Source organism: Hippocampus zosterae, chromosome 5, assembly GCF_025434085.1.
Source record: "Hippocampus zosterae strain Florida chromosome 5, ASM2543408v3, whole genome shotgun sequence".
Taxonomy (NCBI): domain Eukaryota; kingdom Metazoa; phylum Chordata; class Actinopteri; order Syngnathiformes; family Syngnathidae; genus Hippocampus; species Hippocampus zosterae.
The window spans coordinates 15,753,650-15,773,108 of record NC_067455.1 but is presented as its reverse complement, the minus strand read 5'-3'; the positions used below and the strand labels follow the sequence as shown (position 1 = coordinate 15,773,108).

The window sequence follows — 19,459 nt, the reverse complement described above, 5'->3', positions numbered from 1 at the left end:
CTACAGAAGGATGCTCCATATATCTTATAGAGAACACCGGACAAATGACTATGTCAGACAGCTAGTCACCACTCTCGCTGGAGAACAGGACCCCGTACTGTCAACGGTAAAACGTCGCAAAATGGCCTGGTATGGCCACGTTACAAGGCATACCTCGCTATCCAAAACCATCCTACAGGGGACAGTGGAAGGGAAACGGAGAAGAGGCAGACAGAGAAAGTGCTGGATGGACAACATTAAGGAATGGACTAACTGCAGCTTCCAGACCCTGCTACGAACAGCTAAGGACCGAGAGTGCTGGAGATCCCTGACTGCCCAGACCTCCACCATGGCACCCCGACGGCCTCTTAGGCCATGGGATGAATAAGAATAAGAATAAGAAATAAGAATTGTTGATTTATTGAACAATACCAAATAACAATACACCAATAATCGGATAATAAACCTTCATGGGGTGGGGGGAATTTTCAATGAACCTTCAAGCAAAATGCAATTGTATCTGATTATTTTATTAATTGATGGAATGAACAATTCTAAAAATAGTCAATTGTGACAGCCCAAGCAGATACTGGATGCCACCAGCATGGATTTAACGTCACATATTCTCAACTTGTTTTTCCAGACAAAAATGTGGTTGCGGTATGGGTTCCTGGATACACAACATGGACTTCAAGTCTCTCAAGCAACAGGGGAGGAGAAGCAATTTGCTTTGAACACTTTCACCTTCTAACAAATATAGATAGACCACTGTGAGCTGCTTGGAAATCGGACAACAGGAATGTGCTAATCCATCATGTTGTTTTTGTTCCGGCTGAAGCCTGGTGTGAATTCTTGTTGCAGGATCAATAGAGTAAACCTCTGTTCTTGTGCATGCCAGCCGAAAGAATAATTAGTCAGCTCTCTTGGCGCTGTCAGGAAAATATTGGACTCGAGATTTATGTGAAGTGTGTGTGGGGTGGGGGAAGAAGCTATATAAATTTGTTCCAAAAAGCCAAGCGATCCAAACAAAAGCTGAGAACGGTCCCGGATTTGACTTTGGCATTCAGAACATCCAAAGGTGAGTATGCTGTATAGCATAATGTGCTTGCATCTGTTTCTCAAATCAACTAATTTTTTGCACAGATAGAAGACACCGAAAAAACACTGAATATACAGGAGTTCATTCAGTACATTATCAACTTTTTAAAAAATTTAAACATGCAATTCCAATTTTCTCAACAACAGATGAATTGTCCGAGGACACCCTTGATCTTGCTGCTTTTCTCCAGTGTTCATGGTTTCCAGTACACCAACCTGGCAAACTATGTGGACAGCCATCAAGAAGAGTATGTCGAGGTACAGTGCCTTTTAAATTGTCGGTATCCTCGAGTTATTCGTACACTAAATTATTATTACATTATGCATTTTTAATGGTTCGGATGCAACCCAAGCTCCTTCTGTGAAAGAAGAGTAACATTGTATTTAAAAAAACATGTCTACAATATACAGTATATACAGTATATACCGTATATACTGTATATACAATATACAGTACATACAGTATATACCGTATATATATTTATATTTATATTTTATATACTGTATATGTACTGTATTTTTTTTCTTCAGCCAATGTTACTACACAGAGTAATATATAATTATTATGTCTGACATTCATTTCTGAGGTAGAAACATTTCTTACAATAATGGAATTCAATTCCACACAGCAAACTGTAACCACAATATTACAAATTTTGAAAAGAATAATTCTCTTGATTGAACACGTCACTCAAAACTGAGTACAGCACAGCCAGCGTCCTTCCACCAATTCAATTGGTCCTCCTTTAACAGTTCGTACAGTTGAAGGAGTCTCAAAAGTAATAACTTGAGCGCATTGTACTCGCGAATACTGTAGCTGGTGTAGGCTCCAGCAGCGCAATCTCCCTGAAAGACAACATCATTGGATGAATGTGTCTTTTTTTTTTTTGCATACTGTTGTTATTTTCAAGATGACGAATGCCTTTGTTGGTGTGAGATTCTGCTTCTAAGAATGACTGGCATACACTTGATGTATATGGTAGGCTCTACGGGAATGGGTAGCTGTTGAAAGTGACTCCAGCAACATCCTCAAGAGATCAGAGTTACACCGCATGATGGAGTTGACGGCAAAGAAGCTCCAGCAAATGGGAGGAAGCGTCAATTTAATCGACATCGGTAATCAAGAGGTGAGTTGACGTGTAAGAACAGACTGCCAGTGCCTTGGCAGAACGCACTCGTGCACAGTGACAACATGAAAACTTCATACAAAATTACCGGTTCCAAAGGCATGAAGTTCTACTGGGCTGCAGTCCCCCAACTATATCCCCTTCCACGCATTCATGCACACACATGCACACACACACGCACGCACACACACACGCACACACACACACATGAACACACACACACACACATACACAGAGTATCTACTAGGTAAGATATTGAGAGCATGACTCTATGGTCTTTTCTAGGGGTACCATCAGTTTTGTCCAGGCCTGTTTCATGAGTTGTATTTGTATTTATTTTTACAATACAATACAATACATGCTGATTTATATAGCGCTTTCACAACAGCGGCAGCTGTAACAAAGCGCTTAACAAAACGGTTAACATAAAGTAAAATGATAAACACAACACATAACATAAAACACGGACAGTCGTGCAGTCCTAACCATTTTTCCGTCACACGCTTTGTTGTTTGAAGCAGTTTGAGATGAAAGAGGAGAGAATCAAGGTGTCCTTTAGCCAGTGGATCAGAGACGTCCTGCTCAAAATGTGCACACGTCGGCTACAAAGTTTCAAAGTCAACAAGTGGCTGTAGCATTCATTGATGAAAAAAGAGATTGGTTCAGTTCTCCTGTCCCATGGAAATCCATTTCAATTCCAAGCGGCGACTCTCGGTTCCAAACACGCATCGGCGCTCTGCGCCGACGCTCCTCTCTCCTCATCCTCAACTTCAGCAGCCATCCGCATCTCCACTGAACAAAACGGGGTTGTGAAAAATGCTGCCCATTACAGGCGCAAAAAACACAAGCACCCCAGGTCTGTCTGGCGCCGACATTCATCCCAAACAAAATCTGTGCTGGTACAGGCGTGTATTTTTCAAAATAATTCTATTGAATCACAATTCAAAAGACAAGACTAATTTTCATCCGTTAATTTTTCGGAACATTTTCTTTTTCTTTTAATGATTTTTCTTTCATTAAGAAGACACACTTCCTTATTTCCTCTTTAGAGTTGTGAGTGGGAGGACTTTGTTAACGAGGCAGGATATACCCTGGACTCGTCACAAATCTCTGAGCACGTGCAGACAAACAACCATCCGCACTCACAACCGTTGACACTTTCGAGTCTTTAATTAAACTAACACTCTGAGAAACCCCATTGGGCACGGTGAGAACATACCAACTCCTCACAGGGATGCCAAGACTGAAAACCAGAACCTGCAACTGACATGCTCACCACTCACGAGTCCTGCCCTAAAATTTTGCAAATAAAAATGACATGGCGGCCCGGTAGCCAAGTGGTTAGCACGTCGGCTTCACAGTGCAGAGGTACCGGGTTCGATTCCAGCTCCGGCCTCCCTGTGTGGAGTTTGCATGTTCTCCCCGGGCCTGCGTGGGTTTTCTCCGGGTGCTCCGGTTTCCTCCCACATTCCAAAAACATGCGTGGCAGGCTGATTGAACACTCTAAATTGTCCCTAGGTGTGAGTGTGAGTGCGAATGGTTGTTTGTTTCTGTGTGCCCTGCGATTGGCTGGCAACCGATTCAGGGTGTCCCCCGCCTACTGCCCGGAGACGGCTGGGATGGGCTCCAGCACCCCCCGCGACCCTAGTGAGGATCAAGCAGTACGGAAGATGGATGAATGAAAAATGACATGTCTGTTTGCATTTGCAGCTGCCTGATGGACAGATCATAATGTTGCCGAATGTTGTGACTGCTCAGTTTGGAAATGACTCCGACAAACGCACCGTGTGTATCTACGGCCATACAGATGTCCAACCAGCAAAGCTTGAGGATGGCTGGGCCACTGATCCGTTCAACCTAACTGAAATAAATGGTAAATTTTTCTTTGTAAAACGTCATGCCAAAAAATGTGTAAATGTAAACCTTAATTCAGAAGAATTCCTCTATAAAAATGTCTGTAGTATTCAAAACTACTTTCTAACCTCTTAGCTCATTAACTAGTTGGCGTCTTGCCAATCTGACTACTGTAGACAAGGTTCTAATACATGCTCTGTTGTTTCTTTATTGCATACCTCTACCTACTGTACGTGTCTCGTCAATGCAGTCTACTCAAGCCTGCTGTATTCACCCTTGCGAAGAGACACACGCAAGACAGGGAGAGGGTGGGGGGTAGGAAGTTGGAGGTGGGGGGGGGGGGTGCGGGTGCGTGTTGCCATCAGTCGTCAGCGAAATAGGCATCCGGCAGTGACAGACAGAGACGCCTGTCAATACTTTAGTGATGATTACACTGACGGACGGAAGTTTGACTTAACAAAATGTAAAGGCACAACACACAAAAGTACTCAAGTGTTTGCATGTACCTGTATTTTCATTTCATCTTAATTTCCCTTTCATAAACCCATTTTATTCATTTTTTTCTCACATTCAATTTTATTGTGTGTTTTATATTTTTCTTTATTCTGCTATTTATCTTGAACAAAACGTGGTGGTGTTTTTTGGGTGTAACGGATCAGATTAATGCAATTTTTCATTCATTTCAAAAAGTTGAATAGGGATATGAATGTTCTGAGTTTGGTCTCAGAACAAATGAAGCCTGTAAGTCAAGGTGCCGCGGGACTGTTACAGCCTATACACATTTTACAAACCCGATAAAATTAAATTCATCGATGTATGTCTTTTTTGTATTTACAGGTAACCTGTATGGCAGAGGAGCATCAGACAACAAAGCTCCAGTTTTAGCTTGGATTCATGCTGTGGAGGCTTACAAGTCCCTTAATATGGTGTGAAAGTGTCCACATTACCAATACCAATATTGATTAAGCTTTTCTTTCAAAGATTTGTCTTGTGATGGGTCAACCTACAACCACATTTTCTTCAAGAGAGGAACTTGTTCATGGCACTCTTGATTGTCCTGAAAAGAATGACTCGGCCAAATTTTAGTATCATGCAATTCTGAGTTTGTATCATGGTCGTACAGTCAACCCCGAGGTGCATTTTAAAGTGTGGGTCGAGGACAAACATTTGAATCAGTAATATTCACATGCATCATTGTATTTATGAGTCTAAATTTTATGCTTCTCTCAGGGCATAATGAGAGACATTATAAAACTTGTATATGACAGAAGGTATTAAGAGGAGAATTCTCCAAAAGGCAGTGATACCCAAGTGGAGACTGAAGCTCCTCCAAGAGGACAGCACAAATAAGTTCAATTTAATGTACATATGCCAAGGTGTTTGTTGGGTGCAGCATTCTTGAAGCCAACCGTGTGTGGAACAGGGTAATGGGGCAGCAAGGCACAGGCTGAGAAAAGCAGGTGGGTTGGAGGAGGCAGGCAAATGAATCTTGCGTACCTTGTTGCTCAGAGATTGGCTGGGATGGAATAGTGGAGGTTAACAATCCAAATCCGAATCAAATCTAAGCCAGGTTGAAAACCGGTACTGTAATCAGGTTTCTATTGTTCACCGAACTTGTCCAAGATCCCAAAATCTAAACCCGAGTTCCAGTTTCAATGGTCAATAAACAAGGCAGGAGGGACTTACAAATCAGGCCAGGTGGAAGGCAGAAGCAGTGGTTGGGAGAATAGTTGGAGTCACAGAAGAGGTTGGTCTAAATATAGGTTCAGGTTCAGGTTGGCTGGAGAGTTCTGCAAAGATGAGTAACAAATTGGATACTCAGGTGAAGAGCAGAGATGCTGATGTAGAGCTTGGAAGTGGTGAGAACATTGAGGCTACAATTGAGGTGTCTCAAGCTGAGGCACAAGAAATGGCTCTCGGGAACTGGGGATACAAAGTCGCAGTGCTGCAACGAAAAGCGCAAACAGCTTGTGCCTAATGATTCGGCTCACAGCAGCATAACTTCAGGACTTAAATCAATAATGACAGTAATTAATGTGCAGCAAGGGCTGTTGAGAGGCTAACAGCTATGGACTGTTCTGGTGCTCCTTTGAGACCTGGCTCTTTTTTTTTTTAATCTCCCAGTTCTTCTCAGTTTTTTTACCTGCACTCTTTTTTGAAGGAAAAATAATTCCTTGGTTGAATGTTAAAAACTTGAATCAGGTCTAATTTTACTTTTACTTTCATTTTTGCACTCCAGGAATTACCAGTAAATGTGAAATTCATCTTTGAGGGCATGGAGGAAACGGGCTCCAATGGTCTTGATGCAATGATTCAGTCACACAGAGACACATTCTTCTCCGATGTGGATTACATCATAATTTCTGACTGTGGTTGGCTCAGCAGAAAACCAGCTCTAACCTACGGCACTCGGGGCAACTGCTATTTCTTTGCCGAGGTTGTATGAGTGTGCATAGATTCATGAGCCAAACAACAAAAAAACTATGCCTGATTCTGACCTCTTTTTCATTTGCAGGTTGAAGGCCCCAAACAGGACTTGCATTCCGGTGTTTATGGAGGCACTGTAATAGAACCAATGACTGATATCATTGGCCTTCTGGGTGAGTGTGTATTTGGAAATGGAATGGAAATCACATTTCATTGCCATTACACAATGAGCAAGTCCAGAGCAACAGAATTCATTTTCCACCTTCAACCTCTCCAATACACATGAAAAGACATTTAACAGGGGGAAACAGAAACAGGAAGTCATGGGTCCTCCTCCAGCACCCCAATTTCTTAGATATGACATGAAAAGCTTGTGACTGTGGGTGATTGTTCGTCTATGTGTGCCCTGCGATTGGCTGCGAACCAGTTTAGGGTCTCCCTCGCCTACTGCCCAAAGACAGCTGGGATAGGCTCCAGGACCCTTGTGAGGCTTAGAGGATTAGAAAAAGAATGGTTGGATGAGAAACATGTTAAACACTGCATGCGTATCGTTAATTTGCAAATATGTGGTGGTGGGCTGTAAGGCAAAACCATTAAATCCAGATCCTCCACTCTGCAGATACTCTTATAAGCCCAAGTGGTAAGATCTTGATTCCTGGGATCAGGGAGGCTGTCGCTCCCTTATCTGATGAAGAATGGAAAATGTACCAAGATATCCAGTTTGATCTTGAGAGCTACATGAGCAAGATTGGTGTCAGTCAGCTCATGTACAATAACAAGGTGGCAAATGTGAACAATTTGGCACATTTTTTTTGTATCAAGCAAGAAGACTGCTCCAAGAAAAGTGACTCTTCTTTCTGTAGGTGGACTTGTTGGCTCATAGATGGCGCTATCCTACTGTCTCCATTCATGGCATTGAGGGAGCATTCTCTGACCCTGGCACTAAAACCGTCATTCCTGCTAAGGTTATTGCAAAATTCTCCATTAGACAAGTCCCTAATATGGAACCTGTGATGGTCAAGAAACAGGTGAGTCTTCTTTGTTCGACACTAAATAAATTCCACTTGTCAAGTAACATCTAATTTCCTTATCAATACTTTGCTTAAGGTCACGGAGTACCTGCATTCAATGTTTGCCAAGAGGAGGAGTCCAAACAAACTAAAAGTCACAATGGTGATTGGAGCAAAGCCTTGGATAGCTGATATCCGAGACCAGCTCTACGAGGCCGGCAAAGCAGCTGTTAAGAGAGGTATTGTATTCTTTTATTCCGTATCTCATGCAACACATCACTTGTAGGAAAAACACAAAATAAAATAAATACTAAGTTATGAGGAGACCATCAGGGCTGTCAAGAGTGAACAGGTGGAAAACAATTTGAACACATCTCCAACAGACCTGGTGACTGCAGCTCCCGCATGGGGGTCCTGAGGTTTCCGTGGAGGCCTCATAATCACCGATCTAACCTGATCGGTGAGCAACAAAAATGTTGTTAGGTACAAGAGATTATCCACGAATTTAAAAAAGGTTCCTGGCATGCACAACATACTGTATGGTGCTCATATGCGTCATATACTGAAAGCATTTTCTTCTCTGTCCCATTTATACCTTAGTTTTCATAACAGAACTAAAGGAAAACGAGGAAAACAGAATGCAGATCCAATATGTGCTACATGCAGTGAACGCCGCGACAACAACAAATCTCCCCCAGCGACACATACACCAAATTCACTGAATATTTGCACAACACACACACAGTAACTGTTCATGAGGCTGGATGTTCATGAGAATTTGCCCCTTCTTTGACGCTAATGATGTTCTAGTTAATGCTAATTTGGAAATCCAACCAAACTCATTGCTGCTCTGCTTACCTTTGGATTTTCACAGTGTGTTTCAGACGCTTAAGTCCAATGGCTTTTGCTTGAAAATGGCAGATATTTGTCCAGCTTTGCTTCCAAATCATTATGTAAATGTCCTGCCCTGCTCAATGACAATTAGCGAAATTCTGAACCGCTCAATCACAGATATGACAAAGCACTCGTCTTACACGAATTCATAACTGACAATAACCTGGACTTCCTCTTTATCACCGAAACCTGGCACAAACACCTGGACTACTTCTCACTCAACCAAGCCACCCCACCTGGTTACACCTACATCGACAAGCCCCGCCTCACTGGCCGAGGTGGTGGGGTGGCATCAGTCCATAAAATAGAGTTTAAAATCAGCACTATATCCACCTCACCCACTGAGTCCTTTGAACACATCACCTTCAAATTCCCTGGTCGCTCCCCCCTGGTCATTGCTGTCATTTACCGTCCAAAATTCAACCCATCATATTTATCAGACTTCTCAGATTTTGTCACACAGCTTTCACTTATCTCACCTTTCACTCTGCTCCTTGGCGACTTTAACTTCCACATCGACGATACCAACTGCAAACATGCCTCTGAATTTCTTGACCTTTTGTACTGCCTTAACTTCACTCAACATGTCAACTTCCCCACCCACACCCACGGTCACACTCTGGACTTGGTCTATTCCACCGGTCTCACCATTGAAAAACTCTCGAGCACCAACCTCAACATTTCCGATCACCTGGCTATCACTCTGGACCTCCACCTCCCTACCCCCATTCCCAAGGTAAAGCGCACCATATCATTCAGAAACCTCAAATCTGTTACCCCAACTGACTTCTCTACCTCCGTCCTCAACCACTTGTCCATACTACCTCCTCCACTGTCCCATGACCCCACTGTTCTCACCAACTACTACAACAGCACTCTCTCCTCCTGTCTTAACCAACTCGCCCCCATCAAAACCAAATCTGTCTCCTTCACTCGCTCAGCCCCTTGGTACACCCCAGAACTCCGCAAACTTAAAACCCGAAAACGCCAGTTAGAAAGACTCTATAAAAAATCTGGTTTAACTGTTCATCTCCTCGCCTACACTGATCACCTTCAGTTATACAAGACCGCACTCAACTCCAGCCGTTCCACCTACTACTCCAACCTAGTCCACACCGACTCCAACAACCAAAAGGCTCTCTTCTCCACCGTCAACAAACTCCTCAAACCCAGCGACAATATTTCAACCTCTTTCACCGTTGACAAATGCAACTCATTCCTATCCCATTTTCTATCCAAAATCGACATCCTCTACAGTTCACTCACCACCTCACCTGTCCCCCCTCCCTTCCTACCAGCATCCATCACTCCAACTACTTCACCTCTCTCTGAATTCACACCTGTCTCCATAGCCGAACTCACCAATATCATTTCAACAATGAACTCCTCCACCTGCACACTGGATCCCATCCCATCTTCCTTCGTCAAGCACTGCTTTCCCACCATCTCCCACCTCGTCATGAACATTGTCAACTCCTCCCTCAACTCTGCCTATGTCCCCTCCTCACTCAAACTGGCTGCCGTAACTCCCATCATCAAAAAACCCGGACTCAATCCTGACATCATGAGCAACTTTCGACCCATCTCCAACCTTCCCTTTCTGTCCAAAGTCATAGAACGTGCCGTCACATCTCAAATTAAAACCTACCTAAACAGCAACCAGCTTTTTGAACAATTTCAATCTGGATTCCGTACACAACACAGCACTGAAACAGCCCTCCTTAATATCACCAATGACCTCCTCCTCGCCTCTGACTCCGGCCTACTCTCCATCCTCATCCTTCTTGACCTTACAGCTGCCTTTGACACCATCAACCATTCCATCCTACTCTCTCGCCTACAATCCCTAAACATCACCGACAAAGTCCTTACCTGGCTACACTATTATCTCACAGACAGGAAACAATTCATACACATAAACAACTGCTCTTCCTACACTGCCTCACTGTCCCAAGGTGTCCCCCAGGGTTCTGTGCTTGGTCCTCTTCTCTTCATTCTCTATCTTTTACCCCTCGGCCAAATCATACGTCATCATGGTCTCCAGGTCCACTGCTACGCTGATGATGTCCAATTGTACATATCCACCAAATCATTTACCCCAACAACCCACTCCACCCTGTCTAACTGTCTCTCAGATGTCAAATCCTGGTTGCAAACAAACTTTCTCACTCTTAACTGTACTAAATCTCAACTGCTAATAATCGGTCCTCGGTCCCTCACCCAAACAACCACCAACTTTACCCTCACTATAGATAACTTCACCCTGTCCCCCTCCTCTCACTGTCGCAACCTCGGGGTCCTTTTTGATAATAACCTCTCTTTCGATCAACACATCAACCAAACCACCAAAACTGCTTTCGTCCACCTCAAAAACATTGCTCGTCTCCGCCCATCACTTTCTTTCAACGCTGCTCAAACCCTCATCCACGCCTTGACTACTGCAATAGCATTCTCTATGGTACAACCTCCAAATTCCTCAATAAACTACAGTACATCCAGAATGCCACCGCCTGCCTACTCACCCACACCCGCACTCGTGATCACATCACTCCCGTCCTTAAAAACCTCCACTGGCTCCCTGTTCCCCAGCGTATTCAATTTAAACTGCTCCTACTCACCTATAAAGCCCTTCACAATCAGGCACCCTCCTATCTTTCCGCTATCTCCGCTCCTCAAACACAAACCTCCTCGCCATCCCCGTGACCAAGCTCAAAAACTGGGGGGACCGAGCCTTCTCTGTCGCCGCCCCCACCCTCTGGAACGCTCTACCACAACACATCCGCAACTGTACTGACCTCTAATCCTTCATATCATCCCTAAAAACTCACCTGTTCCGCTATGCTTTTAATACCTTTTAATCTATTTTACCAATTTTTCTTTTGTTCATCCAAATGAACTTTTGTAAATTATGTATGCCTGTTTTAAATGCACATTTTTATGCTCTTGTAAAGTGTCTTTGAGTGAGATGAAAAGCGCTTTCAAATAAAATGTATTATTATTATAATGAAATCATCCATCCATCCATTTTCCGAACCGCTTGATCCTCACTAGGGTCGCGGGGGGTGCTGGAGCCTATCCCAGCTGTCTTTGGGCAGTAGGCGGGGGACACCCTGAATCAGTTGCCAGCCAATCGCAGGGCACTCAGAGACAAACAACCATCCACGCCCACACTCACACCGAGGGACAATTTAGAGCGCCCAATCAGCCTGCCATGCATGTTTTTGGAATGTGGGAGGAAACCGGAGCACCCGGAGAAAATCCACGCAGGCCCGGGGAGAACATGCAAACTCCACACAGGGAGGCCGGAGCTGGAATCGAACCCGGTACCTCTGAACTGTGACGTCGACGTGCTAACCACTGGACTACCGGGCCTATGATGAAATCATTTGACCTAAATGATTAGAAGCTTTGTAAGGCATAAAACTCAACAAATAGTATTTTCAATCAAAATATTTGACACAGCACATTTTGCCACTTTAAATAGACACTGTTCAACGACTGAACTATTAGAAACGTTTTTTTGACGGGGGTGGGGGGGTACACAGAAAAATCACCATTCACACATTCATTCATACCGAAGGACAACTGAGACCTCCAATTAACTTCGCATTGGTCAATTAATCGGAGAGTTAACTGGCATAAAAACATGCACGGGAAGCTGCCATGCGTGTTTTTCAGGCCAGTGCGGTCTCAGGTTCCACCATGTTATCATAGGATAAGAAAAGATAAGAAAACCTTTATTGTCTCACAATGGAGAAATTCACAACGCCCTGATGTATACGGCAGCCTATACTGTATGTTCTATCGGTATTATTTGCATGCCAAGAAGTACAGAACTAATAAAAGTTGTCACCTGCAGCTCAAAATCAACGCTAATCAGAAACGTGTGATTAAATTAAGTGTGTTATGTATATTATTCAGTAATTAGTTAATTAAAATAAATGCCTTTAGATTCAGGCCTTCATGAAGATTCAGAAAGTTCAACATTGAGATTTGATTCGTCTCAGCGATGAAACAAGTATTCTCTGTATTTGAACCCATCCTAGTTGTGTTGACAGCAATGCATTTTTTTTGCACATACCGTGGCATCCTTTTCCATGATCTTTTTGCAGTTTTCAATACGGATCCTGATTTGATCCGTGAGGGTGGGACCATCCCGATCGCCAAAACCTTTCAAGATGTGACTGGAAAAAGTATCATCATGTTGCCTATTGGAGGTTTTGACGATGGTCTGCACTCACAGAATGAGAAAATAAGCAGGTTTGTGGTTCATCATCCTTCGCATATCACGTTCATTACTATTTTTGACACTGGTACGAATGGGAAGAAGGCAGCGCTTCATATTCGTTTGCAATAGTGAAGAGGGGAAAAATGTTGGAAGTGCGATGAGAGCCCGGTTTTATTTCTTAGTGTAGTGTCTTGGCTTCATTAAACCTTAATTATTGTCATGGTTTATTAAAATGTAATAATGGGTTTTAACTGAGCATTTATTTTCCATTTCTTTCCAGGTACAATTATATTGAGGGGACCAAGTTATTTATTGCATACTTGTATGAAGTGTCCCAGATTAAGAAGAGCAGCGTGTAAGACATTTGGCCGGCTTCAGTTTGTCAATAAATTGTATTCGTGTTCAGTCGACAGAGTCTCACGATCATTCTAATGGAGTTCCAAAAATGAGACCGTAATGTATTTCTGTCTTTTCAGCATGTTTGATTTTCTAACCATTTCTAAATGGGTGATTATAACAAATCAACTTCTTTGCAGGCATTTATGAAAATTAAAGACGATAATACTGTCCAGAACAGGCTACTGCTGGCTATTAACTGCCTCCAATATTTTGCATGTTGCAATCCAAGTAACTGAAAACAGTTGTGTGTTATGCTCACAAGTCTCCTGTAACCACACAGCCGCACTGCTAATTGGAAAATCTTGTGTGTGGCACCGTACAAGATGCCGCACGACATATGGTTTCTCTTTCTACGTGTAAATAATGATGTGTGCGATATATGGCAGAGTGTGTTGAATTCGCCACTGAGGAATGATAATATCATAAAATAAAACTACAAAAGAAATCTGTTTCAAAGTGTTTTTTTTAAATGTCGAAAATATTACCCACAGCATTTTTTTTCGTCAGAAACTGGGTTCCAAAGACAATCTCATGGGAGTAAGTCAGCGTGCCCTCAGGGAGATTCACTGTTTTTGCCTCTTACCACCAGAGTTGAGGAGGAATAGCCGAGGACGCGTGACGATCGCTTGCCTCTGGATCCAGCAAAGTCAAAATCATCTGCAATGAGGGCACATTATTCAAAGAGAACTGAATTACTGGTAGTCAGTATTTTAACATGATCAGTGGCTTCTGATTAATAAATAAAGGTAATTTGAGCAAAGGTTTTATTTCCTCAGTGAGTATCAAGCTTGTATCCCTCGACATTAATCAGTGGCCAAGATGTAGCACTCAATTTCAAAAAGTTTGGCGACCACTGTTGTCAAATTGTCAATCAATATGAATCAATATATGGTAGTTGTTTCCTGGCATGATTAAGAAAAAGAAATAAATGGACCCACGCTGGGATAAAACCGGTGTGGTGCATTGTCTGTTTAGATTAGAGAAAAAAAAGAATATATTTAATGGGTTAAAAGAACATAAGTCTTGATGCTTTGTGTATGAACATTCCACCTGTCATCAACTGGAATGACATGTACATTACGGATACCAGTGTGCTTAAAAACTTTACATCTTGAAATATAGTTTTTCGTCTTTGAATAGTCCATTCTGACACAAAAAAAGAAAAAAATATATATACATCATAGAAATTGTATCTCAATAGATGGCATGTCATTACAATAGACATTAACTTGCGCTGGCCAATCATTTCACGGTAATGGAAAAAAAACCTACAGAACAGCGCTGAGGAAAAACAAAATAAATCTAAAATTTTCAAGTAGATCAGTTACATCCATGTACATATATACATCTGCTGAACAAATACTTAAAAAAAAAAGATTGATCATTGCATTTTAGATTACGGTGACCATGCAGAGTGTCAATATATTGTAGCTACACTGCAAAATCATTCGTTCGATAAAACTTAGGACAAGCCACAGCTAAATGAAATGGCTGTTAATATTGCATTACATGTGACAGAAGCTAACAGACGAAAGAGGACCTTAAGAGTTAACGTCTACAAAGAGTCACTGAACAGAAAACTGCTTGCGACAATGGAGGGTGACTAAAATTGAAATAAACAGATTCTTTTGAACACAAATATACTATGCCAGATAAGTTTGAAAAAAAAAAAGCAGAAATGCCATCAGGATAATAAAGCATGAAAGCATTTAATTTTTTTTTTTGTGATAGCATTGAATTCAGCCAAATGTCATGAGAAAAAAGATTTCTACCAAACAACAAAACAAAACAAAAAAACCCCACCTCATGTAAAGGCACTGACTTGTAATCCTCCTTTACGAATTGAGAACATACTTTGCCGAACGAAAACAAATAGCTTCGGGTGTTTGACACACAAACCGTCATCAGATCTGAAGTGTGATGTGGCAGAAGGCGGAAGGCGAACTACAGTCATTTTCACATTTTTACCATCCTGGACATCCCTCTTCACAGCCGCTTGATCGGAACATATTAATAAAAAACAGTGCTATTTGGAACTGGTGTAAGTTCCTAATATTTTGTGGTTTATATTTATACAGACCTGCCAAAATGTGAGGTAAAAAAAATAATGTTTTTTTCTGTGTCCGTCATATTTCTACACTGGTCTTATGAAGTATCACTGTTACGTATTGAGCTTTAGGATATGTGCTTTTGATACATCTAAAAGTCAATTATCTGTATGCATACAGGTACATGGGTTCTTCTTTGTTTTTTTAACCTGTTAAGGCAACAGAAAGGTTATCAGTGTGACAGTATGCCAAATTGCAATCTGCAAAATCACTTGTGACAGGCAAAAAAAAAGCCACACATGAGATTTGGAATGCTCATTTCGCATGTTGTTGTTATCAATCTGATGTCCATTTGACTGTACTGTTCACACTGTTTATAAGAAAGGTTGATTTACAATAAATGGGATGCACAGTAACGTGCGTCATCTAGAAAACATCCATTTCCAGTTTGATGAATGTTTACAGGCGCTGTGTCTGGAAGTCTTTAGAGAAGACAGTTGAGATTTGAAGAGGATATTTTCCACAGGATCCAAAGCATCTGATTGTTTTCTTATGTGCCGACCAGCTTAACATCCTGCCTGCTCTATAAAACGCGTATTTAAAAGAAATCATGCTGAACGCTTGCCAAAAGACACGTGTGCACATTGAATTAAGTTGTATTGTCCATAACTGACACTTATTTACATTTTATTTCTTCTGAAAAAGTTCATTAACTTACCAACAACTGGACAGGACTCTGTAGCGTATGTGGACAGCGAAGAGCCAAATATTCAGAATGTTAAGACTATTGCAAAAGGATGGGTTCAAAAATGAAAACTCTGCAAATAAATGAAGAAGGACCAAACATATTCTGTATTGACAGCCAATTAAAAAAAATTCACCATTTCAAGAGTGTTCATAAACCACCTTCTGCAAATTCATTTGTCCAGACCACACACACACACACACACACACACACACACACACACACGCGCGCGCACGCACGCACACACACGTACATCTGTAAAAAAATAAGACTAAAAACAAAAACAAAAACAAAATCACTTTCTGTTCTGGCTGCAATGCTGAGTTTAGTCTTGTCTTTACACGCCTCCGACAGTAGAGGGTGGTGACATCATCTCACAGTTAAAAGTAAAGCCAACAACGGAGAAGTCCAGCACCCACAAAGGCCACTCCCTGTTGGATGAGTGCAAAACAAAGAGACAATCAACACAAGCCAAGAGAAGTTCCAACGAGACTCCAGTTCTCAAAGAGCAGAGTGGTCCACACGTGAGAGGGTTCATTGTCCTGCTGATTGTCCACATGACAGCGACAGCCTTCACTTGAGCTGCAAGATTCCAAATCTTGGAGGGTCATCCAGTCCCCAGCTTAACAACGACCAGTTTTAGCAAAAGCGACGGCGTAAATGGCAGTGTTCATGTTCATCATCTCTTTGCTCTTGACTACGCAACTCTGCGTGCAATTCGGTAACAATCAAACACACCCCAAAAGGAAGCCGATGAATCAGCAGTATCTGGCAGACTTGCATCCACAGTAATAACAGAGAAAAAAAGAGCAATGAAATAACAGTCAATTCACAAACTTCTTAGAAGAATCAACCAATATTAACATTCGCTCTGCTTTGGGCAGAGTCAGGTAAAGTGAAAGGGGGAGGGGGGCCTGGGTTGGGAGGGGAGGGGTTTTTCAGGGGCTGCGATGGCAGGCCCAGTGGGTCAGGTCATGGGAGGGGTCATAAGGCCACAACGGTGCATGGGTGTTTGAGTTTACAAGGCAGCACTCCTCTGTTGAGCTGATAGAACTCCACCAACTGGATCAAGTCGGTGAATTTGGTGGCACCATCGTCAAGGCTGAAGAAGACGTGGCCTTCTTCTTCACACTGATGAGCAGACGGGGGTGGGGGGGGGTTAGAGCATAGCATCGGAGAAAGAAAGTGAAAAGTCAAACTTTGAGCTTCCATAATTATATCATCGTCGAAAGAAATGCAAACGTAGTCAGTCGTGCACAGCTTGTATGCATTGGATTTAGTGTGTATTGACTGACACAACAAAAGTGAGTACACTCCGAAATGAAAATGTCCACATGAGGCCCGATTAGCCATTTTTCCTCCCAGTGTCACGTGACTTGTGAGTGTGACAAGGTCTTAGATGTGACTATGGGGCAAGTCTGCTAAATCCCGTGTTCTTGCTGTAACATGCTCATACTGGAACTTACTGAACTCAGAGGATCTGATAGATAGATAGAGAAATAGCTAGCTAGCTCGACAGATAGATTTTGATCTTCATAAAAATGGCCTGGACCAGAAGAAGATTGCTAACCAGCTCAGTGGGCCATTTTGGACATTTTGACTTTGTTGTCTACTCACTTTTGTTGCCAGCAGCTTCAACATTAATGGCTGTATGTTGAGTTATTTTGAGGAGACCGTAAATTTACTGCGTCATTTCTTCAGTGTTGTCACATTAAAAGGTGTAACAATTTATTTCCAAGATGTGATCCCTCAAAATATTTTATATTAAGCCACTGCTATAAATATACATATTTATAAATGTGTATCTGCACACTTTGTTAAGCAATGAAGACATGCCGATCCAATAATTGTTTACATTTGGGCATGTGCCGCGATTATCCCAGGTCACCACTTACTAGCCAGTGTACCATCAGATATGTCTTTTTCTGTTTGTGTTTTAAAAGAGAAGTCAGGTCAAACATTTTCTTTACAGTTCTATGTGAATTAAGCAAAAGCAAAAACAACCCCCCCACCCTCTATAAAAAGAGCTAAACTTGCGAACAAACATGAACACACTCAGAAAACAGGTGGATTATAAACAGATGGATTATTCATTTTAAACCATATTTCCCCAACATATTAATCAAAATACCATGAGTTGACTAGTGGGGACTGAAGACTGTAACATGTGGTGGTGTGACCCGAGGAAGAAACCAGCCCTGGACATGTGCTGTTGGGTCACCAAAGGAACGAAGACTTGTTGAGTTTCCACAAACACTCATTTATTCTTAACATGCTAACAGTCCCTCAGCTCCACCACATGCTACTTAAGAGCACAAATTAAAGAGGCGCCACTGTGTGGCGTGAAACCATACTATAATCATAGACTTTGACAAGACACGTGACAAGCTTCCCAAATATGCCATGTTTTGAACATTGACAATTGGTAATCCACCGAGAGCTATTTGAGGGACCATCAAATCTAATCAGTATTTAGCACAGATCTTAAACGTGTTGAAAAATGCAAGCACGCCTACCGGTAATATCTGGAAATGTTTGATTTTCTGGTGATGGCACAACGTGAGCACGAATGCCTTGGGGTTGCTCTGGCTGACTCGTAGCAGAAACAAGCTGGAAAATAAGGACATTGAGACGTTTCAGCGTGTCAAGTGAAAACCACCAAGGATGCTTTTCCTTCAATTACCCATCGACTTGACCCTGTTGGCGGATAATGCGATGGGATTCTTCTCTGGTTATTCTGCCATGGAACCATAGCTGGGCTATGTGGATGACTGAAGATGAGATTTGAGAATGTGAAATTGACGACATCGTTCCAAATATAAGTCCAATGCACATTCATCATTCAATGTGCATCGTTGCGTTCAGCTTTATATTTACCTGAGTTTAGTGAAGAGTGGTGCAATGGACTGTGGGAGCCTAAAATGTTCATTCGGTGATTCCTCTTCTGAGTCAGACGTCACAAAGAAATAAAACCAACAGGATTAGTTTTCGGATTCGGTGTAAACAACCGCTGCTCACCAAAAGAAATATAAAACACACCTTTTACCATGTACTTTCTTTGACAGTGACTGTCTTTGACAGTATTTTCTCTCTGCAAAAACTAACATCTAACCAAGATTAACAGTTTTAATATTGCCTTTTTCAGTTTTTGTGAAACGTTTCCCTCTTTAAGCTATTTTCCCCAACCAAAAAATAGATAAATACATACATATACAAATACAATAAAAAAAAAAATAAAATGTAAATTCACTTGTTACCGAGGTACAGTTAGTACTGTATACCCTACAAGAAAAAAAATACAATCATTCTCAAATCTTTTACACCAACTTCTGTCTTAAAACACTTAATTCTCCAAGTACACCGGAATGAGTAACATGAAAATATACAGTAAATACAGTATATTCCTAACAATTGCCTGAATTAATGAATGTGAGAATAAAAGTTTAAACATGGACACTGCTCAAGCACAGAGTTGAATAAAAATATTGGCAACGGGATCAAATAAATACATAAATAAAAATAAATAGGATTGAATTAATGTGCATTGTGCACAAAAGTGATATAAAAAAGTACCTTACTTGAAAAGTCAAAACTGTACTGATCATGTTAAGCAAAAGAGGTACAGTACTTATTCGGGATTAAAAAAAAAA

At 41.8% G+C, this 19,459-nt stretch overlaps 2 protein-coding genes across 6 annotated transcripts in view; one reads left to right on the top strand and one right to left on the bottom strand.

The window, feature by feature from the left end:
* Positions 1 to 936: 936 nt before the first annotated feature.
* Positions 937 to 13,461, top strand: cndp1 (carnosine dipeptidase 1). The gene is made up of 12 exons (XM_052066444.1): positions 937 to 1,057; positions 1,225 to 1,335; positions 2,061 to 2,204; positions 3,915 to 4,077; positions 4,896 to 4,984; positions 6,298 to 6,495; positions 6,574 to 6,658; positions 7,105 to 7,265; positions 7,349 to 7,513; positions 7,593 to 7,734; positions 12,502 to 12,649; positions 12,898 to 13,461. The coding sequence occupies exons 2-12, from the start codon at positions 1,225 to 1,227 to the stop codon at positions 12,974 to 12,976; spliced, it is 1,485 nt and encodes a 494-aa protein (XP_051922404.1). The 5' UTR covers positions 937 to 1,057; the 3' UTR covers positions 12,977 to 13,461.
* Positions 13,462 to 13,994: 533 nt separating this feature from the next.
* LOC127601296 (growth factor receptor-bound protein 10-like) overlaps positions 13,995 to 19,459 on the bottom strand; it is a 77,695-nt gene continuing 72,230 nt past the window's right edge. For 4 of the 5 annotated variants that reach the window (XM_052066440.1, XM_052066437.1, XM_052066436.1 and 1 more), the window contains 4 exons: positions 18,687 to 18,753; positions 18,493 to 18,580; positions 18,326 to 18,419; positions 13,995 to 16,940 (listed from right to left, as the gene is read on the bottom strand). In XM_052066440.1, coding sequence (XP_051922400.1) covers positions 16,794 to 16,940; positions 18,326 to 18,419; positions 18,493 to 18,580; positions 18,687 to 18,753 — 396 coding nt within the window. In that variant the 3' untranslated portion in view covers positions 13,995 to 16,793. The remainder of the gene's footprint in view (positions 16,941 to 18,325; positions 18,420 to 18,492; positions 18,581 to 18,686; positions 18,754 to 19,459) is intronic. The other variant, XM_052066441.1, reaches the window with a different exon arrangement.